Source organism: Cetorhinus maximus, chromosome 28 (assembly GCF_964194155.1).
Source record: "Cetorhinus maximus chromosome 28, sCetMax3.hap1.1, whole genome shotgun sequence".
NCBI lineage: Eukaryota > Metazoa > Chordata > Chondrichthyes > Lamniformes > Cetorhinidae > Cetorhinus > Cetorhinus maximus.
In genome coordinates, this window is record NC_135906.1 from 25,760,467 (window position 1) to 25,787,304 (window position 26,838).

Below are 26,838 nucleotides of genomic sequence, written 5' to 3' on the forward strand. Positions count from 1 at the left end.
AAAAAAAGAATTTTCTTTCACAGGATTTGGGCATCGCTGGCTGGGCCAGCATTTGTTGCCCATCCCTAATTGCCCTCGAGAAGGTGTTGGCCAGCTGCCTTCTTGGACCGCTGCAGTCCCAGACTCTCCAAACACAGCAACGCTGCCTCCTGAACTTCACTAAGCTGACACCAACCTGCAGTTGCTGTCAGTGACTTTGCGGTTATGTGGACAGGGTAATAAGTGGCTCAGAAGAGAAGCGAGATTTGATTTGCATCTAGGTCCTGAACGCAAAACTGGTAATGAAATTTCTTCCAATTCCAGCATGGCCTGGTACATCTCCAGTCTAATAAATGACGATCCGTTTAATCATTCCAGTTGAAAGCACTGGCTGGCTCGACTTGCAAACAAGGCTTCACTGATTCCACCGATGAAGATATTCTATCAAGCCAATGGCAGGCAGACAGGTGCGGGGGGGAGGGAGGAGTGAGGAGGGAGGGAGGGAGGAGTGAGGAGGGAGGGAGGGAGGGTGTGAGATGGGACTGCAGCTGAAAAACAAAAGCCAAAACACACATTCTTTCCAGCTTCATCCACCAGTTTATTTTCATTTGTCACCATAAGGTACTCATTTAACACTCGGCAATTCTACCAGATCGTGGCAGCGTGTGGCTGTAAACAGCTGACAGGATAGACAGGCGCTGAACAACTGGGCAAATGCTCGGTTACCTCTGGAAAGACAGTTTGTATCTGATTTTAAAAAAAAAATACAATGATCATATCCAAAAAAATTTAAGACACAATTGTCTGGTCGCAGACGGGAGGGGTGGAATACAACAGCTGAGGTGCAGTTAAAGGTGCCACAAGGCTCCTGGCCGGGTGCTCAAATCAGATTCACCTTGATAGCCTGGCTGGGAGGGAAGCAGATTTCAGCAATAAATCCCCAAGACCGAAACCCATTAGGCTGTAAAATCAGAGTCAACAGAACTAGCCATTTATTATTACAGATCCGCAAGTGTGGTATGCCTTCTGGTTCCTGCCTATCATGACACAACAGCAAAGAGGCAAAAAGAAGAAACAACAATTGTCCCTGGAGGAGGAGGAGGAGGGGGGGAAAAAAAACTTGTGCCTGGAAACCTGTTTTACTCTGCCTGAATCCAGCCAGCTGAGTACCGAGCAACAGTAACATCTGTTCCCCCAACTGCGCTGGTCTCCCATCGAGGGAGGACTGCGAGGTTCTGAGCACTTGTCATAGGACAGAGATTTGGGGGAAGGGTCAAAACATTTTGGGGATGGAGTGGCGATGGGGGTGGGGGGGAGAGAGAAAACCGTTTTCAAAACAAAATGAAACCACTTTGGCAAAGACATCAGTTGGTTGTTATATCATTTTCAGACTTCCATATTTAGGATTTATGTAACATTAACAGATTGTGGGACCTGGCTTCTTTGGAGGGAAGAGAAGGAAATTCTTCAACCTACATGTCACAGACTACATGTCACAGAAGCAGTATACACAGAATCTTGAGCCCAGACCTGAACCACATTTTTTTTTAAAAAATGTGACTTACTGATCTCGTAGGAGGAAGACCAATAGCCAACTGTACACACAGCGGCTCTAACAGCCCCATTGGTTTCCTCAGGTAAATTCTACGAGCATTAAAAAATTCCAATTTTATTTCACCGAACCTTGCAGCATATTGGTTGAGGTTGGATACTGAGCTGAGTCGCTGTGCCTTACAGATTGGGAGGGGGAAAGAAAGACTACATCGTTAAGAAAAAAAAAAGATTTGTAGAGTGGCGATTTAGTAACCAAGTGACCAACGATGGGAGGTCACACCAGATATTCTCGGGGTGAGGGGGGTGGGGGGTAGGAAAAAGGCATCATTTTGGAAAACTGCCTATAGGGGAGGGCTTCAATTAAAGAAAAAAAAGAATAAGAAAACTGGTCCGTGAGGGAAAAGGTGCCTACTGGGTTAACAGTGCTGCAGGCCCCAAAAAACTCATTGCCTTCGCTTCTTCACCAAGAGGTTCCAACAACCTATTCCAGAAAGAAAAAATATCATTCAGAAATCAATGCATGACAGAGTAAAGAAAATAGTAACAAGTTTTTTTTTAAAAAATAAGCTATGTAAATTAATTTGTTCCACCAACCAGGGCACCTTTCTCCCCCAGTTGTCAGGGTCCGATGGGAATCTGCTGAATGTTGGTCAAGACAGCCAGGTAGGAGCACGACCGACAGTGGCTGTCACAGATACCAATTTTTGCTCCCTCACTTTGGGGCTATCCACAGTGCGTCCCTTAAATGGGTTGGTCAGGATTGGGGATACTGGGAAACTGCGTACACCAGCACGGACCTGCCATCCGACATTTTGCAACACAGTTCAGAGAAAAAGTCTACGATTCATCCAACGGCAAGGCCAGTTCTGGCGAAAGGGTTCTCTCTCCACAGGTGCTGCCTGGCCTGCTGAGTGTTTCCAGTATTTTCTGTTTTTATTTCAGATTTACAGCACCCGCAGTGTTTTGCTTTTATGTTAGAAATACAGACACTTGGGTTTCCCCATTGCTCGCAGTCTGAAAGAAGTTGGCTTTGCTTCCCCACTACAACATGGGTGAAATTTGCAGTGTGCTTAACGGTTTTTAAACAGAATGCCATCAGTACAATTTTTTTGGAAATAACAGCAATGAGGCACTCTCTCCTTCCTCGCCGCTGTTTCCCTAGCCGACCCCTTTCGGGTCAGAAGGTCCATACGTGGGTTCAAGCCCTTCAAATCAGGACTTAAGCACACAGTTGAGGTTGATACTTCAGTTATGCACTGTCAGAGCTAATTTGCACAAATAGCAGTAAGTGATTTAGGGAGAAATATTGGCCATGGACTCCTCTGCTCTTCGTCGAATTACATCAAACACGGAGCACAGAAACAGGCCATTTGTGCTGCTTATGGCGACCTGCTTCCATCCGCAAGAAAGCCACATTACAGAACCGCTCTCAAAGACCCGCTTAACAGCAGCAGCGTTAGAAGGATTGAGTACGAGAAGAAAACGGCCCTCGGAAGGGAAACGGGTTAAGGAAGAGCACGAACTGAATTCAGCAGCGCTAGGGCAACTTGTTTCACCTGTTAAGTCCGCTTGCCCGATTCTCACAGTTCATCGTGGTCTGTGCCTTCCCCATCACTTTCCTCCTGGCAAAAAGCAGGTGTCGAAAACTCCATCAGGTATTCACAGCGACTGGGCTCCGAGGTGGACAACACAGCAGTCTCTTTGCCACAGGACAGCTTAACCTGTTGGCAATTAAAACAATATCAAAGCCAGCCTCCTGCAACCAGGTTAAAGGTTACACACTAGCGTGCATCACTTTTTAATGTGCCTGTTCACTCCCTGTTGGAGTCAGTTAGGTGCAGTGTCAGCACTCCCACCTCTGGGTCAGAAGGTCCATACCTGGGTTCAAGCCCTTAATCAGGACTTAAGCACATAATTGAGGTTGATACTTCAGTTAATTACTGAACAAGTTATGCACTGTCAGAGCTAATTTGCGCAAATATCAGTAAGTGATTTAGGGATTAAGTGAATATTGGCCATGGACTTCTCTGCTCTTCATCGAATTACATCAAACATATAGCACAGAAACAGGCCATTTGGCCCAACAGGTCCATGTCAGTGTCTGTGCTCCACACAAGCCTCCTTCCAACTTTCTTCATCTAACCCCATCAATACGCCCTTTCTTCCTCACAGGCTTATCTAATTTTTCCCAAATGCATCTCTATTTGTTTTAACTACCCCTTGTGGAGGTCTTATGGCACGGTCGGTAGAGCCTCTGAGCCAGAAGCTCCAGGTTCAAGTCCCATCCCAGGATCTGATGGCCAAGGAAGGTGTGTTCCTAATGGGACCAAACAGGTTGAGTATCAACCTGCAAATCCTTCCAACACATGCCAATGGCAGGCAGTAAGAGCGGAGAGATTCCTGCTCAGCCACGTGATGAAAAGAAAGTCAGGGCTTCTACCATCACTATTCATAGCTGCAGACTACAACATGCATGTAAAAAGTGCACAACAATTCAGACTTCACACACTTCACACACAATACAATCCTTGTGCTACGAAATCCTTTATGTCCACCTAAACAGGCAGGTGGGATTTTGGTTCAATGCCTTATTGTACAAAGCAGCACCTTAATCAGTGGAGATATGCTTCAGTACTACACTGAGGCAATGACCTGCATTATATGCCAAGGTCTTGTACTCAAAACCTTCCAGCCCAGAGACAAGTTCTACCAAATGAGCCGTAGTGACACCCAACTGACTAGCGACAAAATCGTGATTTATTGTTTCTCGTGCACATGGCAAACTATCCCCACACATCGCACGGATTCAGGTCTAGACGCACTTACCAAAGTGGACCTGCTTGGCCCCTGCCAGCAGCCTGTACCATGTTCGTACTTCATCGCACTAAACTTGTTGCTTTCCGGTCCAGCCCACGAGCCCCATAAACTGCGTGCAAACAAAAAGAAAAGAGAAGCTATAAAGGGTCCCTGAATTAGCCCAGTTGGCCAGCCAGCTAGCATGTGGATCAGGTTAACACCAACAGCAAATGGGGGGTTTCGATCCCTGTTCCTGCTGAGGAAGACTCGGGGCCACCTCCTTACCCTACCTGCTGTAGAGGAGTCACAGCAGTCTGCCAGGGTTCAGCGAATAATCACCGTGGACCTGCCTTCGGGCAGAGAGAAGATGACGGCACCTCAGCTCCACTTACCTGCCTTGGTTCCGTAACTCTTCATACCCTCACCCAACAAAAATCTATCCATCTTAGTTTTGAAACTTTCAATTGATCAAGCCTCAGCAGCCTTTTGGAGGAGAGTTCCAGATTCTCACCTCCCTTTGTGTGAAGTGCTTCCTGACAACAACAATTTGCATTTATATAGTATCCTTAATGTCGTATAATACTCCTAGGTACTTCACATTAAGAAAATTTCACACCGATCAACTTAATGATGATATTGGGACAGGAAAGCTAGGTTTCACGGAGCGCATTAAAGGAGAGGGGGATTAAGAGGGCTGCAGGGGGACAGCAGAGCCCAGGGCTTGAGGAGCTGAAGCTATGGTCGCCAATGGCACAGTGACTAAAATAAATACACAAGAGGTCACACGGAGGAGCGCAGGGATCGCAAAGCATTGAAGGACTGGAAGAGGTTAGAGAGATCAGGAGGGATGGGACCAAATAGGAATTTGAAAACAACGATGAGAATTTTAAAACGGAGGTGGTTAACAACCAGGCCAGGAGCCAATGCAGGTCAGCGAGCATCCCTAAACAACCTAGCTCTGATTTTAAGGTTTTGCTCTCTCGTTCTGTTTTCCACCCCATAGGAAATCGTTTCCATCTATCCTATCAAATCCGATAAGGTTAAACATCTCAATTAGATCACCCCTTAATCTTCTATACTCAAGACAAAGCAAACATGGCTAGGAGGGAGCTTTCCCCAAAGGTTCAGTGGGTAAACGCATCACACATATAGTACTGGAACACCAACACACCCCCACCCATGGGATATGGGTATTGATGGCGAGGTCAGCATTTGTTGCCCACCCCTAATTACCCTCGAGAAGGGGGTGGTGGGCTGTCTTCTTGAACTGCAGCAGTGCATCTGGCGTAGATACACCCACAGTGCTGAGGGGAATGGGGTTCCAGGGTTTTGACCCACCGATGACAAAGGAACAGCGATACAGTCCCAAGTCAGAGTGATGTATAACTTGGAGGGGAACTTGCAGGTGGAGGTGTTCCCATTCACCCGCTGCCCTGGATCTTTTAGGTTGGAGAGGTTGCGGGTTTAGAAGGTGCTCTCGAAGGAGCTTTGGCAAGCTCCTGCAGTGGATCTCGTAGGTGGTACACACTGCTGCTACCAGACACAGGCGGCGCATGGTCTGCGCTCAGCTAGCTGATGTCAGCAGGTGTGCAGCACCTGATCTCAGTGCTGAACTGGGGTTCAGTGGGGGTGGTTTAAATAAACCAGCAATGGTTATTGCTGCTGGAAAGTGTTCAAGTGGGTGCTGGGCAATGGCCAAGGACAGCTTGCACCCAGAATGCATTCCATTGTCAGCTGGAATGTTGGCACTGGACGTTTCTCACACACATGGAGAATGACCGCTTGGATAGTGATGCCAGAGCACTGCCAGCATTCGCGAATGCATTTTCCAGCACAAGTTATTGCGTTCAAAGGAGTGGGGGGGATAACATGTGGGGGAAAAAATAAAACGAGCAGACAAAACTCATCTCATCTGGTGTTCAAGATCTGCGGCAGGGAAGTGCTCCTAATTCACTAAGAGTCGCCACCATGTCCCCCTCCCCCGTTTACAACCACCAATCAGAATAAATGTTCACTGAACGTGTTTCCTAGGCCAGGGCTTCCCAAACTATGGATCTCGACCAAGATCTTGGGATCGTGAGCTCAGAGGCAGCAATGGCTGTTGTGGAGCTCAGACTGAGTTGACAGTTGCAAGGCCTCTTTAAATCCTCATGATTTTGTTTTTGGTGACGGGCATGGTCTAATGGGCTTCTTTCTAAGGCCTGATCGCTGCTCCAAAAAGAAGCCAGCAAAATGGTACGTGTTTGTTTTTTTTGTAGAAATCCCGCTTTTTCATCAACTCCCCCAACATTTAACTCCTGTTGTCTGCCAGCACCCCCCAGTCAAGAGCTAAAATCCTTCCTGCCACCCAACGGCCGAAGCCCCGCCCTCCCCGCCCAACGGCCGAAGCCCCGCCCTCCCCGCCCAACGGCCGAAGCCCCGCCCTCCCCGCCCAACGGCCGAAGCCCCGCCCTCCCCGCCCAACGGCCGAAGCCCCGCCCTCCCCGCCCAACGGCCGAAGCCCCGCCCTCCCCGCCCAACGGCCGAAGCCCCGCCCTCCCCGCCCAACGGCCGAAGCCCCGCCCTCCCCGCCCAACGGCCGAAGCCCCGCCCTCCCCGCCCAACGGCCGAAGCCCCGCCCTCCCCGCCCAACGGCCGAAGCCCCGCCCTCCCCGCCCAACGGCCGAAGCCCCGCCCTCCCCGCCCAACGGCCGAAGCCCCGCCCTCCCCGCCCAACGGCCGAAGCCCCGCCCTCCCCGCCCAACGGCCGAAGCCCCGCCCTCCCCGCCCAACGGCCGAAGCCCCGCCCTCCCCGCCCAACGGCCGAAGCCCCGCCCTCCCCGCCCAACGGCCGAAGCCCCGCCCTCCCCGCCCAACGGCCGAAGCCCCGCCCTCCCCGCCCAACGGCCGAAGCCCCGCCCTCCCCGCCCAACGGCCGAAGCCCCGCCCTCCCTGCCAAGCCTTGCCACCTCCCTTTCTGCCTCCCTCCCCTCCAACTTTCCCCTTTCAGCAAATCTCGTACACACTCCCCCCTCCCCCCAAATTTCCACTCTGGGTTCAAACAAAGTCTGAAGCATTCAAAATGGGGTTACATCAGGGTGGGGGGACGGGGAAGAGTTTGGGACGTACTGTTCCTAAATACTGCAACTGAAGCAATTCCATCCCTTGGGCGTCCAAAATCAAACTGTGCGTCTGTATGAACAATTCGGTTTCACGACGGAAGGACTGGAAATGTGACTCTCAACCTAAACCGCCCTAGGCCCACTGGAGAAATAAAACAACAGAAGATATTGCAAAGATACAGCAGGTATCTGATAGGGGGATAGGTGAACATCTTGGGTGCAGACGCTTCTCAGTTCTGGAGAAGGTTCTCAATGCGAGCCATTAAGTAATGCAGCAGAGTCCGGCTTAGGGTCAGGGGAAGGGGCACAAGGATTAGCTTTGGATTTCTTTCGCAAAAGAGCCAGCACAGACGTAATGGGTTGAATGGCCTCCCCCTGTAATGTAAACCTCCACAGTTAACCAGGTGCTATGCGTTATCATTAATTTTCATAATTATAGATTTCAGCAGCTGTTCTTTGGTTCCACTATAGGGCATAGGTCACAATAGGTGGCAACGCTTTTGTCTCTGCACTCGCTGCGGCGATTTGAGATGATTCCAGCCTATTTTTGATGCTTCTGCCTCGCTTTTTATTTTGAAGATAGCATTTAAGATGACAACCAATCACTAGCATGTTAGCACTGGAAGAGCAAAGTGCATCAAAACTAGGCATTCCCTCCTGTAGCATTCAGGGCTCAGATTCTGCATTCATTTCAAAACGTGTTTCATGTAAAGACTCTGCGCTCGAAATACCTAAAGGATTCTCTTTGTAAACAGCTCGAGAGATAATAGATTCTATTACGCATCTTGGAAATCATCCTACACAAGTCAACAGAAGCGGGAAGGAATCATTCAGCTTTAATGATTGTTCAACTAAGGAGTGATTATGAAAGAAAGATATTAAATATTTAACACCTTTTTCAAAGCAATTTTGAGATACCCTGGACATTTAAATGTCAGGGCACTTTTCTTTAAAATAGAGGACTAAAACAGTAGTTGACAGAAAGAAAAATGGTTATTATTACAACAATATAGGGGATTGACTTTCACTCTACTTTGCCAAATATATACTCTATGCTTTCAAGGTTTAAAACAGCCCTTCTCCTTTCAGGCACCTTGGCTAGCACTTGTTATTCATTACATATCACCCGAACGGCAGACAGAACTAGTGCAAATTTGGATCACTGTTAGGTGGGATTAATTAATTTTTCAGTCTCTGCCTGGCTACAGCTCATCACTTGTACAGGGGCTCACGCGGGGACTGCTTTACGCAGTATAGCCGGCAGAGTGGTCCACATTCACAGGGTCTTTCGGCACACTCTCGGGTTATGGAGCCTTCACTGCGTTGCCAGATTTTTCATGGTTTCCCTCCCCTCTTGCTTTTTGCTGAGGCCATTTACACCTCTGGGCCCATCTTTTGCTTCTTAGCAGGAGTAGACCACACAGCCCATCGAGCCTGCTCCGCCATTCAATACGATCGTGGCTGGTCTTAGGTTTCAACACCATTTTCCTGCCCGTGCCCCGCGTTCCTCAATTCCCTGAGACACCAAAAATCTACCCCAGCTTTCAATGTATTTCAACAATGGAGCATCCACCACTCTCTGGGATAGAGAATTCCAAAGGTTCAACAACCTTTCGAGTGAAGGAATTTCTCATCCCAGATCAAAATGATCGGCCCCTTATCCTGAGACGATGCCCCCCGTGTTTTAGATTCCCCGGCCAGCAGGAATAATCTTTCAGTCCCCGCCCTGTCAGACCCCTTCAGAGTTTTATAGGTTTCAACGAGATCGCCTCTCATTCTTCTAAAGAATATAGGCCCAGTTTACTCAGCCTCTCATTATAGGGAACTCCCTCATCCCAAGGACCAATCTAGTGAATCCTCGATGTACTGCCTCCATTGCAAGTATATCCTTTCTTAAATGTGGAGGTTAAAACTGTACACAGTCCTCCAGATGCGGTCTCACCAAAATCTTGTAAAGCTGCAGCAACTCTTTTGTCATCACATCGCCCTGCCTTCCAACTGATCACAGACCTTGCCCTTGTATTGTTTCCCTGACCCTCCATTGTGTAATCGTTTAAAAGCGGTTCATCTCTACAGCACTTCCAGTTCCGATGACAGATCACCGATCTGAAACTTTAGCTCTGTTTCTCTCCCCACCTGCTGAGTGCTTCCAGCGCTTTATTTCAGATTTCCAGCGTCCACAGTACTTTGCTTTCAATGCTTTTGCTTCAATGCCTTTCAGAGGTTTGCTCGACTAATACTTGGAATGGGTGGGTTGTCTTATGAGGAAAGACAGGCTAGGCTTGTATCCACTGTAGTTTAGCAGTAAGAGGCGGCTTGATTGAAACATAAAGATCTTGAGGGGTCTTGACCGGGTGGACGTGGAAAGGTTGTTTCCTCTTGTGGGGGAATCTAGGACTAGGGGTCACTGTTTAAAAATAAGGGGTTGCCCATTTAAGACAGAGATGAGGAGAATTTTTTTTTTTCTCAGAGGGTCGTGAGTCTTTGGGGCTCTCTTCCCCAAAAGGCAGTGGAAGCAGTCTTTGAATATTTTCAAGGCAGAGGTAGATAGATTCTTGATAAGTAAGGAGGTGAAAGGTTACAGATGATAGGCAGGAATGTGGAGAATTCACATCAGCCATGATCTTATTGAGTGGCAGAGCAGGCTCGGGGGTCTATTACTCCTGCTCTTAACTCATATGTTCATATGTTCTAAGCAGAGTACTTTGAGTTATTCCATAACATGGAGATAAATTTGTGCAGTGCTCATGGCTACTGGGACCGCATGCTTGGATTAGAGAATGGCAATGGACGATCAGTCTGGATTGAAACACTCTGATCTACTGGCATTCAGATAAAACAAGCCAATCTCAGGCAGGTTCCCTTCAACAGGGTCGTTCATGCTGATGGCACAATGTGCTCACATACCAAAAACTGCAATGTTCAGTGCCACAACACAACACAACGCATCTGCCTTTCCTCACCACTGGACCAGGAAAGTCTGGGCATGAGCAATTCAGAGAAACCGATGTTCAAATTTTCCACTCACATTAACCCATGCTATTCCCTACATTTAGAAGAAGAGGTAGAAGGAGAATAAATGAGAAAAGAAAGTAATTTGGAAAAAAAAATGTTAAGGAACATCCACTCTGCACATCTATAATTATCTTACCCAAGACTCGTTTCTGACCCTCCATGTTTTGGCTTCTGTGCCACTTTATTGAACGGACAGAGCTTGTAGACGTACCTGTAAGGAATAGAAAACCATCGTTAAATTCCTGAACAGTTTCTAGCCTAGGGGTGTCCACATACCACCCCACCACCCCACTCCACACCCTTGCCCTTAAAGCCGAGGTAACTCGATCCTGTTTTCTCTCCTATTTCTTATTGGCCGATTTGTCCTGCCTGAATTTTGCCGGCCTCGAGGTATGGGGAGGATTGTTTTGGAGCTGAGTGCATAAGTTTTAAATGAAGACACTAGCAAATTAAGATTTACTGTCCACGTTTCCCAATAATTTCATAAAACTAGAAGCTCCGAGGTTCCCTACTGCACGCTCGGGCGACGCACCAACGTTAAAGCCCGAACACGCAAGTTCTAACCTACTCAGGGGTTTCTTTTACAGGGGACTTGAGGATGCTTTAAAATAGGCAGCATTTAGTGACACCCCTATTCCCGATCAGAATGGAGATGATTAGGTATTTACCCCTGTCAATCACACCTGGAGTAACTACACTGCAGCAAGTAAATAATATCCATTTTGTGTACGTAAATTGTATTATGTAATTCTCCTCCACTCACTGCACTTTTCTGGTGGAATAACCCTGCCTATATCGGAAGACTTTGCTGTAGTTTTGCTCATGAGTTGTGCTTGCTGCACAGTAGTTGGTACAGGCTCTTTTTAAAGTAAATAGACGGTTGGGCACAGTTCTCTGTAAAATAGATCATTTGTTGTTGGTCTTGCCCTAAATTCCATCCTGCCCGTGACCCATGGGCTACCTCGGTGATGACCAGCATTACATTAACATAGCAACATAACAGAGACACAACCCGATCAATGCTCTATCAGAACATCCCAGGAGCACTTCACAGAACACAGGCTGGGAAGAATGTTTCCTGCTCACCATAAAAAGGATAAACTTACATTTACATAGCATCTCCCCGCCCCCAGGTCCTCAGGATGTCCCAAAGTGCTTTACAACCGAGGAAGTACTTTTGAAGCACGGTCACTGTTGCAATTCGGGAAACGCAACAGCCAATTTGCACACAGCAAGCTCCCACCAAACGGCAGTGCGATAATGCCCAGCTAATTTTTTTTTAAAAATTGGAATTGATTTGAGGGATAAATGTTGACAAGGAGAACCATGAAAAGCTCCCTCTGGCCTCTTTTGAATAATGCCATGAATCTCGTGCATCTATCTGGCACAGAAGATGGACTTAATGCCTCATTTAAAAGGCAGTGTCAGTGCACACACACACTTATATATGTGCATTATCGTCTCTGCAAGAAGAATGAACAGCCTTCAACAATGAAGCAAATAAAATGCACTTCAGCCACAGAATTTTATTTATGGTGCCAAGAATTGGAAGTGTTTGCACAGTCCCTCTCAGCACTTATACATAAGCACCTCACCTCCATTTGTAATCGCATTTGATCGAGTGTGGCATCAAAGAGCCCTAGCAAAACTGGAGTCAATGGGAAAACTTTCCGCTGGTTGGAGCCATACCTAGCACAAAGGGAGATGGTCGGAGGTCAGTCATATCAGCTCCAGGGCATCACTGCAGGGATTCCTCAGGGTAGTGTCCTAGGCCCAGCCGTCTTCAGCTGCTTCCTCAATGGCCTCCCTTCCATCATGAGGTCAGAACTGGGAATGTTCGCTGATGATTGCACAATGATCAGCACCATTCGCGACTCCTCAGATACTGAAGCAGTCCATGTCCAAATGCAGCAAGACCTGGACAATATCCAGGCTTGGGCTGACAAGTGGCAAGTAACGTTTGCTAGGTCACCATTCGCCATCCTGACTTGGAAATATATCGCCGTTCCTTCACTGTCGCTGGGTCAAAATCCTGGAGCTCCCTCCCTAGCAGCACTGTGGGTGTACCTACACCACATGGACTGCAGCGGTTCAAGAAGGCAGCTCACCCCCACCTTCTCAAGGGCAATTAGGGATGGGTAACAAATGCTGGGCCAGCCAGCGAAGCCCACATCCCATGAATGAATTTTTTTTTTTAAATTACTGAAAATAACGAGAAAATAGCTCCACATTTTTCAAGTAATGTAAACTTTAAAAAGAAACAGCTTTCAAAACCTTTTTTAACGTGTTCATATACGTGTCCTTTCACCCGAAAGATCCAGCTTAAATTTTAATTTTCTCCATTTGTAACGGTGAAATTGAAGAAATGACTTGCCAGTCGCGACACCTCTCCTCCCACTAACAAGCTGTGCCACCATGCTGACTAGGGATATTTAACAGAAATAGATTCATAAAGACATAGCTTATTTTGAAAGCAGAGAAGATTTTTTTTTTTTTATCAAGTGTTCAGGCAGCTAACAAGTTTCCCTGCCTAAGTACAAACGTATACAAGGAGAAGCAAGAGTGAACAGTGAAAGTAATGAGTTACCGGTTACAGCATCCTTCCAGCTTTGAGAGATGAGGGACACGCAGCTAACAAATCCGTTTCAGGTGGGATGTTGCTGAAGGCTGCAGAGGCCGATCCTTGAGAGGCAGAATCTGCCACAAGTGCTGCACATGGAGCGACTAAGTGTCATCATGGGTTGCTGGTTTTTTCTGGCGTGGGTGTCTGTCGCCAAACTGCCGTAGCCAGTGGTCATCACGGTGATGTCTCCATTTTCCTCTGTCGGCAGCTAGTCGACTCCCAGGTGCGATAATCTGGTGTCCGAGGCCTTCGTGGGCACGCCTGCACGCGTCCCCGAAGTGGAGCTTTGGGCATCTACTGGTTGTGAGGCTCCAGCTACCACACCATACACCAAGTCCTTGGGTGTGTGACCGTCTTCCATCCTGCAGGAGTGCCTGAGCCAGTGAAGTCGCCTGTGTGTGTTAACGAGGGCCAACAAGCTTGGGAGCTCTGCCTTTGAGATGCACAGGGAAAGCAGCTCGGGACAACTCACGAAACGCGCATGAAATAGCATCAAGCTGACCCTTGGGGCCGAGCTGATGGTTCATAAGGCCTGTGTACCCCCGCACTTCGCTGTATGGCTGTGAAACATGGACGACTTGCAGCTATCAAAAAAAGTTCTACAATTTCCACCTTCACTGTCTGTGGCGCATTACAGGTAGTTCCTGGCAGGAGAAAATCACGAACGCAGCAGTGCTCTCAAAGACAAGAGCGCTCAATGAGTTACCACAAACATCATAACTTGGTGATTTTGTTCTGTTTTATTTGGTACTGCAATGGCAGGAGTCCTGTAAGGGGATTTTGGTTTTTATTACATGGGTTATGCTAACGTGAATATATAGACCTGGAAGTGCCGTCCAATTGCTTTTCTCCCCCACAGTGAAATTGACCCAAAATCAGCTTAGCAGATCAAAAGATCACAAAACGTTCAACACAAATTGCATTCAGTGCAAGCCAAGTTTGTTTGACCATTTGCGCTAATTTTAAAACTAATGCACTAGAATCCTGCCTTGCCCATAAAACCAGCCATATCCTACACACACACACACACCCACCCCCCGCTCCCTCCCCAGAGGAAACATCTGCCAATGGGAGTTTTCGCCAATTGTCACAAGCCATCAAGATAGCTTAAAAAAATTAAACTGGATCTTTTGGCTGCAAGGACAGAAACAAGAATGTTTTGAAAGGTTTTTGAATGCAGGTTCTTTTTTCAAAATTTACTAAGAAATTGGCCCAACTAGAAAATACCTGCGCACTTTCTTTTATTAAAAAGTCACGTTCAGTCGTTTTAAAACCAGTTTATTCGCAGGTGCTGGATTAACACGACCATTAAAAACGCTCATCTTTTTGTCATAAACTCATTTTCAGCTGTATGCATCTAACGGTGCCAAGTTACCGCTCCTAAACATATCAAGGCCCATTTTTTAAAAGCAACTTTGTTGAAAAGGAGAATTACATTTACAAACACTGCCTGATTGCAATGTTTTCACAGCAGATTATGCATTTGGCGATTTGGAGGGAAAGAAACAAGTTTCAAAATGGACAAAATTTGTGCCCAGATTCTCAATTGTGCCCAAAGCAAAAAACTGACCCCATAAACCCTAACAAATCATAAAACACTAACCTAAAAGATGAGATTTAAGATTGCAAATACGATTGTTTTGAATATTCAAGAAACATATTTCAAAACAACAGTGCACTTGGGTCTAGAGCACTGTGGTAAACTAACATTAAGGAGATTTGTGTCTGCCCTTTATTTTAGCATGCCCAAATTTCATCGATTTAAAATAATCCGAGTTTAAGTCACTGCTTCTCAGGAACACCAGGGTGGTGTTACTGATGGATAGTGCAAGGGAGCTGAATAAGGGCTCTGGGGCCATTATCTAGCGCTGCATCACCGATCATGACATTTCGACACGAGAGATCCCAGATCAATTCTGCTTCCCCCACACCATCAAATGCTAAAGCTCCTCCAAATCAATTCTTCTAATGATACCATCAGCACCAACTGCTGAAGCAAAAGCTAACGGAAATACGATTTTCAAATGGATGGCAAATGCTCCTCTGAAAGAAACTTCCGCGCAATGAACTGCAATAATGAGCTGATGGGCGAGTGGTTGTACGAAGCTCTCAGCTCACGGGGGTTAATGAACCCACGCTGCAAGTGCCGAGAGAGGATTAAACGAAAAATAAAGCAACGAGCTTCTAATCAGGGCACCGATTATCTGATGAGAAGAAATCAATTGTGAAGTTGAGTGAAAATAAAAGTAATAATTCCAATTCTCCTCGACCAGTTTTGAAGTGAGATTTTCTCCTCTCTTAAATGTCTGTATGCACACTACTCTTATCTCAAATATCAAGAAAAGAATATGCAGTGAAAAGCGGCGTGACCAGTTTTATGAGGTTAAATTTATCTGTACTTGGGGAAACTAGCAAAGCCATATTTAATGCTCATCCCTCGTACCCCAAGGTGCTGGTGAGAAGGTCTCTCATTACTGTACAAAAATTTCAATACTTTTAAACTCAACCCTGAAGCTTGCGTAATGCATATATATATTATATAAAAACATACACAGATTAATTGTGAGCAGCATAAGGATCAAGATCAGGAAATGTCACAACACTGGCTTCAAGAATAATTAAAATCACAGGATTCGTTCATGGCTTAAAAATCGTGGAAGATGTGAAAATCTTATGAGCCCCTGAGATTTCTGTTGTTCCACAGTGTCAACACCTATTAGGAGGGGACAGGTTTGGCTGGGCTGGTGGGGGGCGTTGTGGGCTGTAGGGTGTGCACACCAGAGTTCTGAGTCCATCCAATTGACAGGGGCTGAATCACAAACAGTGCAGCACTTTCTACTCCTGCCATCCTTGGCAGAACCTTGTTTCTGCGTAATACTGAAATATGTTTTTTTTAAAAAAAAAGGACCAAACAAAAGGCGATCTACGTAGTGGCACTGTCAATTCAAATGGAGCTAAGCTGACAAATAACAAGAGGTTGGCAGGTGAGGTTGTAACAGGATGGCATTAGCAGAATCCTGTAGAAAAAAAACCCAGCAATCTTCAACCAGCTGCTGTAGATCTAAATACAAGAGTTTCGTTTTGTGCTTTTCATAAATCATGCAATAACCACAAGTGAGCTCTCCTATTAGATAGGGGCGGGGGGTGCAAATGTGATAGAAAGGAGCGGGGAGGGGGAGAAGAGGGGAAAGAGAGGGTTTGACAGTAATTATCTGCTGTTGCCCTTAAGAATTTGCTGCCCGAAGCTTTGGTTGGGTTGCGCTGATCTAAACGAGCACTGCGGAAGAAACATCATTTAAATAGATTCAGCTGCGCAGGCAACACACAAATATCTATTCCCAAGTACCTGCTTCAGAAGCAGCGAGGATGTAAATTCAGCAAGCGTATTTTAAAAAATAACCTTCCAAAACGAGACTGTTATTCCTTATCCCCGACTTGGTGTTAATATGCGCGTCCGGACGTAACTGGCCGCTTTCAGAGTTTGCTCGATCCTGCTTTCAGATGATCAGCTTCAGGGCTCCCCATTCCTTATACACTGCGAACGCTGCACAATACAGAGATCCGGAGGGGGGGGAGAAAATAAAACCTGCAGGATCAGCTGCCCGCGTTTGCTTTATTGAAGCCAGCAGCTTTAACCGAGAAAGATTTTTTTTTGTGTTTTGCAGGTCGCAGTTCCCTGAACATCGGGGTGTTTATCACACCATGGAGTGCAGCCAACCGATGGAGAACCACACATCTGCCATCAGCGGCTCACCTACCATGTTAAATCACCTATGGACTGAGGCAGCTGCAGAAGCTTAGCGTCCGTCACCCGTATGAGGGGCTTTAGAAACTTAACAAATCAAACTTGTAAAATAATCCAGCACCGGTGATTGAAATGCTGCAGTAAAAACGCACGAAACAGGCGATCTCACTGAAACACACAAGATCCTGAGGGGGTTTTGACAGCGTAGATGCCGAGAGGATGTATCCTCCACCCGCCTCCCTCCACCCGCCTCCCCCCACCCCCCCTCTCCCCACCCCCAACCCCAGCATGGGGGAATCTAGAACAAGGGGGCCACAGTTTCAAAATAAGGGGTCTACCATTTAAGACGGAGATGAGGAGGAATTTCCTCTCTCAGGAGGGTCGCTGGTGTTTGTAACTCCACCCCCCTCCGGCGAATAGTGGAGGCTGGGTCATTGAATGTATTCAAGGCTGAGTTAGACAGGTTTTCGATTGATAAGGGAGTCAAGGGTTTTGGGGGCGGAGGGGGTGCGCAGGCAGTAAAGTGGAGAGAAGGCCACATCAGATCAGCCACGATCTAACTGAATGATGGAGCAGGCCCGAGGGACCAAATAGCCTACTCTTTGCTCCTATTTTTTTAATGTCCTTACGTTCTAAAGATCGTTGATACGTTGGGACGATTTAGTACGTTAAAGGTGCTATTTAAATCCAAGTTGATGCTGCTGGTGATGATTGCTTAATGAGAAAGAAAAAAAACCTAGCTCCCACATTCTCCGTAAGCAGTTCCTTCCATTTACCAGGACAGCATGATGATATATTTTTCCCACCTTGACAAAGTTAGGTCCTCAGGATAACGATCTGTTCATCTCAGAACCTTTTACTGCGAACACAAGCAGCATACCAAAAAAAAAAGGTATGGGGAACAAAAGATACCACTCACTCATTTGTTGTCATTTCATAGCACTGGTTGAACATGTACGCAAATTCTCCATCGGCTCCAAAATCAATCGTAAGCTCCTTCTCAAGGCTCCTGTAAAACATCAGCAGTGAAACTGTAAATCAGGTGGTGCTATTTTCTGGGGTTTTTTTTTAAATTGATCACTCACCACAGAAATGATCACAGTATGCTAAAATAATCAGAATCATTGGATCCAAATTCCTTATCTCACTGTCATAACAGCAACCAATCAAAAAAGGTCAAGAATATAAAAATAAAATGTAGGCATCTGGTTAATCAAAGTCGAACTTGCACATAAAAACGACAGCCTCAGCTGTTAAATGTAACTGATCCCGTCACCCAATGCTGTTATCATCACTGGAAAAAACAGCAGCTAACAGAGGTGACTTCTGCTCCTTAGCCAACGCCCCCTTAAAAAATGTTTAGTTTCAGTGTCAGAGCAATCATGAGACTGTTCAGACCATGATCCTCGCTTCCTGGTCTGTACAGATATGGGCAGGAAAAACTCAGCAGGTCTGGCAGCATCGGTGGAGAAGAAATCAGTTAACGTTTCGAGTCTTCATGACCCTTCGAGGGTCATGAAGACTCGAAACATTAACTGATTTCTTCTCCACCGATGCTGCCAGACCTGCTGAGTTTTTCCAGGTAATTCTGTTTTTGTTTTGGATTTCCAGCATCCGCAGTAGCTTTTAGCCTTTTGTTTTTATCAGATATGGGCAGACCCAGATCAAGGTGGTTGACTCTTAACTGCCCTCTGAAATGGCCTAGTAAGCTACTCAGTTCAAAGGTAGTGGATGGGCAACGAATGGTGGACTTGCCAGTGACACCCACATCCTACAAAAGAACAAAAAATAAAATCTACGCCTCATCTGGAGCAGGACAATCTGCTACAGTCAATTTCTTACCTTTTTAAGTGTTTGGGGGAAAAACTCCATTTGGGTACAACACAGGACATTATATACTGCGCATTTATTGCGCACAATGCCATATCTCACCCATTCTATAAATACATTTCAGAGCAAGATGTTGCCATTTTCAGTAATCCAAGTACTTTACAATTTCAATTTTTCAACCTGTGTTGTGCTACTGGTCCAGTTGGGCCAACAGTAGGGGCACTACAATTGGCCTCAGTCGGTGGGTGCAAGGAAGAACATTAAAGTAAAGTGGAATGGAGTTCCGGTGACTATGCAACAACTCCTGCTGGGAGTATACATGCGAATGTCAAGATGGGGACAAGATCATTCCTAGCTGTGATGCCTCATGCGATGATAACAGCAAAGTGGCCTATAGCATGACCAAAGAACCGAAGGCCTGAAGGGGCACTCTCGGAGCTGGGCCCAGGACACAGTCACTACCTTCAGGAGTGAAAAGGAGAAACTTACTGCTTTATTTTAAAGTTTGACACGCGAAGGAGGAGTTTAAAAAATATAGAATTTATGTCAAAAAGAAACAAATGAATTACCCAAATGCTCTTATCTGGTCCATTCTTATATATCTAAATGTTAGAAGCTATGAAAAAAAACGGTATGGTAGGGCACTTAGAAAAATTCAAGGCAATCAGGCAGAGCAAAATGGTTTCCAGAAACATTTGACAAGGTGCCACATAAAGGGTTATCGTAAAAGCTCATGGTGTAGGGGGTAACATATTGGCATGGATAGGAGATTGGCTGGCTAACAGAAGCAGACAGGAGGCATAAATGGGTCTTTTTCTGATTGGCTGTGGTGTGCCACAGGGATCAGTGCTGGGTCCTCAAGATAGGTAGGAATTCACCAAGGCTCATTCGGCAGCACCCTCCAAACCCATGACCACCTCCATCTAGAACCACAAGAGCAGCAGGCACATGGGAACACCACCACCTGGAGGTTCCCCTCCAAGTCACTCACCATCCTGACTTGGAAATATTTTGCAGTTCCTTCACTGTCGCTGGGTCAAAACCCTGGAATTCCCTTCTTAACAGCACTGTGGGTGTACCTACACCACATGGACTGCAGCAGTCCAAGAGGGCAGCTCACCACCACCTTCTCAAGGGCAACTAGGGATGGACAATAAATGCTGGCCCAGCCACCGAAGGCCACATCCCATGAATGAACAATAAAAAACAGACATACGGAGGCTACAAAGGGGCATAGATAGGTTAAATGGGCAAAGATCTGGCAAATGGAGTATAACGTGCGCAAATGTGAAATTGTCCATTTTGGCAAGAACACCAAAACAACATATTATCCAGATGGTGAGAGGCTGCAGAGCTCTGAGATGCAGAGAGATCTGGGTGCCCTGGTGTATGAAAAGGCTAGTATGCAGGGACAGCAAGTAATTAGGAAAACTAATAGAGTGTTATCGTTTATTATGGGGAATTGATTACAAAGGAAGGGAGGTTGTGCTTCAATTATACAGGACATTGATGAGACCACATCTAGAGTACAGTGTACAGTATTGGTCTCCTTATTTAAGGAAAGATGTAAATGCATTAAAAGTTCAGAGAAGGTTTACTAGGCTAATACCAGGAATGGGCGGGTTGTCTTATGAGGAAAGGTTGGACAGGTTAGGCTTGTATCCACTGCAGTTTAGAAGAGTAAGAGGCAACTTAATCAAAACCTTTAAGATCCTGAGCTGTCTTGACAGGGTGGGTGTGGAGGGGATGTTTCCTCTTGTGGGAAAACCTAGATCTAGGGGTCACTGTTTAAAAATAAGGAGTCACTTACTTAAGTGAGAAATAAGGGGATTTTTTTTCTCTTAGAGGATCTAAAGTCTTTAACTCTCTTCCTCAAAAGGCAGTGGAAGCAGAGTCTTTGAATATTTTTACAGCAGAGCTAGAGAGATTCTTGATTAACAAGGGGATGAAAGGTTATCGGAGGGGTAGGCAGGAATGTGGGGTTGAGGTTACAATCAGATCAGCCATGATCTTATTGAATGGCGGAGCAGGCTCGAGGGGCCGAGTGGCCTAATCCTAATTTGTACGTCTGTATGTTCGTACGGCCAGAGTTTAATTTGTAATGGCTTCTCTTCCCACTCCTGCATCATTACCTCTGGCGTCCCCTAAGGATCTACCCTTGGCCTTCTCGTATTTCTCACCTACATGCTGCTCCTTGATGACAGCATCTGAAAGCACAGTGTTAGTTTTCACATGTACGTTGATGACACCCAGTGCTACCGCACTGCCACCTTTCTTGACTCCTCCGCTGTTGCCAAAATATCAGGCTGCTTGTCTTACATCCAGTGTTGGGTGAGCAGAAATTCCCTCCAAATAAATATTAGGAAGATTAAAACTATTGTTTTTAATTCCCCCCTCCAAACCCTAGCTACTGACTCCATCCTCTCCATGGCAACAGTGTGAGACTAAAGCAGTCTGTTCACAAACTTGGTGTCATATTTGACCTGAGATGAGCTTCCGAACACATGGTTCGCGCCTTTACTGAGAGCGCCTATTTATACCTCCGTAACATCGCCCAACTTTACCTGCCTTAGCTCATCAGCTGCTGAAACCTTCATTCCTGCTTTCATCAGCTCTCTAGTATTCCACTGCGATCCTGGCTAGTCTCACGTTTTATCCTCCATAAACTTCAGGTCATTCAAAACTCTGCTGTGTCCGGGCTCGCACCAAATCCTGATCCCCTATCAACCTCGTGCTCCCAGTCAAGCAATGCCTTCATTTCAAAATTCTCGTCTTTGCTTTCGGATCCTTCCATGGCCTTGCCCCTCCCTATCTCTATAACCTCCTTTAGCCCCCACAACTCTCAGGACTATCTGCATTCATCTATTGGCCTCTTGAGCATTCCCAATTTTAATCCCTCCGCTACTGGTGGTCATTCCTTCAGCTGCTTAGGCCCCAAGTTTCTGAATTACCTCCCTAAACCTCTCCGCCTTGCTTTTCTCCTTTAAGACACTCCTTAAAATCTACTTCTTTGACCAAGATTTTGGTCATCTGACCCAGTATCTCCTAATGAGACTCAGTGTCATACTTTCTGCAAAGCCCCTTGGGACATTTCATTATATTTATGCACAATATAAATATAAGCACTGTCGTTGCTCTTGAAGTGTTCTACTGTTATCTAGACATCCACTTCCCTACCACTGGATTTTCCTCATTCAATATTATTAAGTTTCGAGGTTGCTCGTTTCTATCTGAAGTCTTGCATGTGAAATCTGAAATTGAGACTAACAGCACCCACAATTAATTGATGGATGCAAGACATAGAGTTCGAGTATCTTTATTTGGAAAATCTGTGGGCCGCTGAGATTCACCAGGGCATCAATGAACACCTTCTTGGCTATAATGCAATAGTCAGTCCAGTGCTGCAAGTTACTTTGAGTGGCGATTCCCTTATATTTCCTTGCACACAGAACTCTGTAAGCAAAACACGTGAAGAAAAACAATGGAGCTGGACTTTGACCTGACATTTTTTTTTTTAAAAACACACCTGGTCCCTAGTACCTTATATAAGAAAACTTGATAAAAGGTTCATTATACATGGGTCTAGGTTCACTGAGAAATAATGTACAATTCTAGGCCAGCATGGTGGCATGTCATCACAGGTGACAATCTCTAAATGTTGCCAGCACAGGACTATGACAGGTTCTGCAACGTGCGATGATTTACATGCTGCACCCACTATTCCATCTACACTAATCTACTTGCCAATCTCACTCAGACACAACCCTCCCAAACCAAAATACTTATTTCCTTTCAAAGGAATGTTGCCAAAACCACAAAAATATCTAACGACCTACAAAATAATAGGCAGGTTTCTTTAGTCCAGCAAAACCTTCCTCACCTGACCAGCACAGACACGATGGGGCGAATGGCCTCCTTCTGTGCTGTAAACATCTATGAATCTACGAGCAACCACTTCCCTCCAGCAGTGACAATGTATTGGAATGTCACAGAAACAATCCTGGGGTTTTCTGTCCTCGGTAATAATCACCTCCCTTAACAAAATAGAATAATGCCACATCCTGGACTACTTTTTCCAATATGACAACAGAGCTGAGGACAACAATAGCAACGAAAGTACAAAGGTCAGAACATAAAAGTTATTCAGAAAGGAAATCACACCAAGAGGACACACGCCAAGTTATGTGCACTTAAAAGTCTTAAGAGGTTGAAATGTTTCATTATTGGGAAGTCAAATCACAGGACAAAGGCCCTTGACGTACAACACTATCGAAGTGTAGGAGGAGAAAAAAGTAGCAGTGTTCAGGCAAAGTTGGGTTTAAAATAGAAAGGCAAATAAGGAGGTAAGGAGACCCTCAGCGATGAGTCCAGATTTCAAATTAAAAAAAAACGCAAAACAACGAAAATATCTAGCGAGTCTACAGCATCTGTGGAGAGAGAGAGAGACACACACACAGAGTTAACGTTTCAGGTCTGTGGCCTTCCAACAGGACTGGGAAAAGTTAGAAACATAATGGGTTTTGAGCAAGCGAAAGGGAGGAGAGCGGGAATAACAATAAAGGAAAGGGTCTGCAATAGGGTGGACGGCAGGAGAGATTAAATGACAGGAGGTTTCATGGTGCAAAGCCAAAAGGAGTGATAATGGGACAAGTCAAGAAAGGAAAGCAGTGTCTAGAGGAGGTGTAAATGGCAGGATGCTGAATAGCTGCCACCTGAAAGCAAAGTCAGGGAAATGAGAGTGTGAAACCAGCAAAGAAAAACAAAAAAAGAGAATGGGAGCAGAGGTTACTTCCCAAAATTGCTGAACTTAACGTTGAGTCCAGAAGACTGTAAAGTGGGGGGAGGAGGCAATGGTAGAGTGGTATTGTCCCTTGACTAGTAATCCAGAGCCCCAGGGAAATGCTATGGGGACCTGGGTTCAATCCCACCACAGCAGGTGGTGGAATTTGAATTAAAAGTCTATTGAAAACCATTGTCGATTGCTGTAGAAACTAAGAAAGACTAGGGAAGGAAATCTACATCTACAGCAATGTGGGTGACTCGTAAGTGGCCTAGCAATCCACTCAATTGTATCACAATCGCTACAAAGCCTAAAAGGGATGAAACCAGACAGACCACGCTGCATCGACCTATGCACCGGAAACAACAATGGCAAACTCAGCCCTATCGAGCCTGCAAAGTCCTCCTTGCTAACATATAGGGGCTTGTGCCAAAACTGGGAGAGCTGTCCCACAGAACAGACAAGCAACAGCCTGACATAGTCATACTCATGGAATCATACCTCACAGGTAATGTCCCAGGCACCATCATCACAACCCCTGGATACATCCTGCCCCACCGGTAGGACAGCCTGCAGAGGTAGCAGCACAGTGGTATACAATTGGGATGGAGTTGCCCCGGAGAGTCCTCAAAATCAACTCCAGACCTCATGGCACAGGTCAAACATGGGCAAGGTAACTTCCTGCTGATTACCACGTACCGCCCTCCATCAGCTGACAAATCAGTGCTCCTCCATGTTGAACACCACTTGGAGGAAGCATTGAGGGTGGCAAGGGCGCTGAATGTACTCTGGATGGGGGCATCAATGTCCATCAACAAGAGTGGTTGGAAGCACCAATACTGACCGAGCTGGCCAAGTCCTTAAAGACATAACTGCTAGACTGGGTCTGCGGCAGGTGGTAAGGGAACCAACAAGAGGGGGAAACATACTTGGCCTCATTCTCACCAACCTGCTCGCCACAGATTCACTTGACCACAACCGTACTTGTAAGAGTGACCACCAGCAAGTCCTTGTGGAGACAAAGTCCTGCCTTCACACTGAGGATACCCTCCATCATGTTGTGTGGCAATACTAGCGTGCTAAATGGGGTAGATTTCAAACAGATCTAGCCACTCAAGACTGGACAACCATGAGGCACTGTAGGCCATCAGCAGCAGAATTGTACTCGAACACAATCTGTAACCTCGTGGCCTGGCATATCCCCCACTCTACCATTACCATCAAGCCAGGGGATCAACTCTGGTTCAAAAGAGTGCAGGAGGGAATGCCAGGTGCAGCACCAGGCATACCTAAAAAAGAGGTGTCAACCTGGTGAAACTACAACACAGGACAACTTGCGTGCCAAACAGCATAAGCAGCATGCGACAGACAACAGCTAAGCAATTCTACAACCAACGGATCAGATATAAGCTCTGCAGTCGTAAATGGCGGTGGGCAATTAAACAACTCACTGGAGGAGGAGGCTCCACAAATATCCCCATCCTCAATGATGGGGGAGCCCAGCACATCAGTGCAAAAGATAAGGCTGAAGCATTTGCAACGATCTTCAGTCAGAAGTGCCGAGTGGATGATCCATCTCGGCCTCCTCCGGAGGTCCCCAGCATCACAGATGCCAGTCCTCAACCAATTTGATTCGCTCCATGTAATATTAAGAAACAGCTGAAGGCACTGGATACTGCAAAGGCTCTGGGCCCTGACATATTCCAGCAATGGTACTGAAGACTTGTGCTGCAGAACTTGCCGTGCCCCCTAGCCAAGCTGTTCCAGTACAGCTATGACACTGGCATTTACCCTGCTATGTGGAAAATTGCCCAGGTATGTCCTGTACACCAAAAGCAGGACAAATCTAACCCAGCCAATTACTGCCCAGTCTACTCTCGGTCATCAGAGAAGTGATGGAAGGTGTCATTAACAGTGCTATCCCGTGGCACTTGCTTAACAATAACCTGTTCACTGATGCTCAGTTTGGGTTCCGCAAGGGTCACTCAGCTCCTGACCTCATTACAGCCTTGGTTCAAATAATGAAAAAGGAGCTGAACTCCAGAGGTGAGATGAGAGTGACTGCGCTTGACATAAAGGCAGTGTTTGACTGACTGTGGCATCAGGGAACCCTAGTAAAACTGGTGTCAATGGGAATCAGGTTGGAGTCATGCCTGGCACAAAAGAAGATGGTTGTGGTTGTTGGAGGTTAATCATCTCAGTTCCAGGACATCACTGCAGGAGTTCCTCAGGGTAGTTTCCTAGGCCCAATCATCTTTAGCTGCTTCATCAATGACCTTGCTTCCATCATAAGGTCAGAAGTGGGGATGTTAGCTAATGATTGTACAATGTTGAGTACCATTCACAACTCCACAGGTACTGAAGCAGTCCATGTCCAAATGCAGCAAGACCTGGACAATATCCAGGCTTGGGCTGACAAGTGGCAAGTAACATTCATGCCACACAAGTGCCGGACAATGACCATCTCTTCTTGGCATTCAATGGCATTACCATCGTTGAATCCCCCACTATCAACATCTGGGGTTTACCATTGACCAGAAACTGAACTGGACTAACCATGTAAATACTGTAGCTACAAGAGCAGGTCAGAGGCTAGGAATCCTGCAGCGAGTAACTCACCTCCTGACTCCCCAAAGCCTGTCCGCCATCTACAATGTACAGGTCAGGAGTGTGATGGAAAACTCTCCACTTGTCTGGATGAGTGCAGCTCCCACAACACAAGAAGCTCAACACCAGCCAGGAAAAAGCAACCTGCTTGATTGGCACCCTACCTACAGACATTCACTCTCCCCACCACTAATGCACAATGGCAGCAGTGTGTACCATCTACAAGATGTAGTGCAGGAGCTCACCAAGACTCCTCAGACAGCACATTCTAAACCCACGACCACAACCAGCTAGAAGGACAAGGGCAGCGGGTACATAGGAATACCACCAACTGCAAGTTCCCCTCCAAGTCACTCACCACCCTGACTTGGAAGTATATTGCTGTTCCTTCACTGTCATTGGGTCAAAATCCTAGAACTCACTCCCTAATAGCACTGTGGGTGTACCTACATCACAGGGACTGCGGCCGTTCAAGAAGGCAGTTCACCATCACCTTCGCAAGGGCAATTAGGGATGGGCAATTAAAGCTGGCCTAGCCAGCAACGCCCACAACCTATGAACAAACATAAGAAGTGCCCAGTCAAAAGATGAGGTGTTGTTCCTTGAGGTAGCACTGAACAAGCTGAATCTAGATTTCAACACTGCTCAGATGCAAAAAAAGTTAATAAAGCTCGTTCACTCCTATATTTGCTGCTAACTGCTGGATCACCTATTGGCTTTGCCCACATATGCTCAGGACAAGGCAAGTTTCCCTCCATAAGCATTGGTGACGCTGTTGGTACAAGAATGGGGTTCGAATGCTTATGAA

General features: G+C 46.3%; 1 protein-coding gene across 1 annotated transcript in view; it reads right to left on the bottom strand.

Moving 5' to 3' along the window:
- Positions 1-553: 553 nt before the first annotated feature.
- Positions 554-26,838, bottom strand: part of prkcsh (PRKCSH beta subunit of glucosidase II) — a 74,768-nt gene continuing 48,483 nt past the window's right edge. Inside the window, exons 13-17 of the mRNA XM_078531452.1 lie at positions 17,733-17,822; positions 10,582-10,656; positions 4,360-4,459; positions 3,090-3,254; positions 554-2,014 (exon numbers count right to left, since the gene is read on the bottom strand). Coding sequence (XP_078387578.1) covers positions 3,114-3,254; positions 4,360-4,459; positions 10,582-10,656; positions 17,733-17,822 — 406 coding nt within the window. The 3' untranslated portion in view covers positions 554-2,014; positions 3,090-3,113. The remainder of the gene's footprint in view (positions 2,015-3,089; positions 3,255-4,359; positions 4,460-10,581; positions 10,657-17,732; positions 17,823-26,838) is intronic.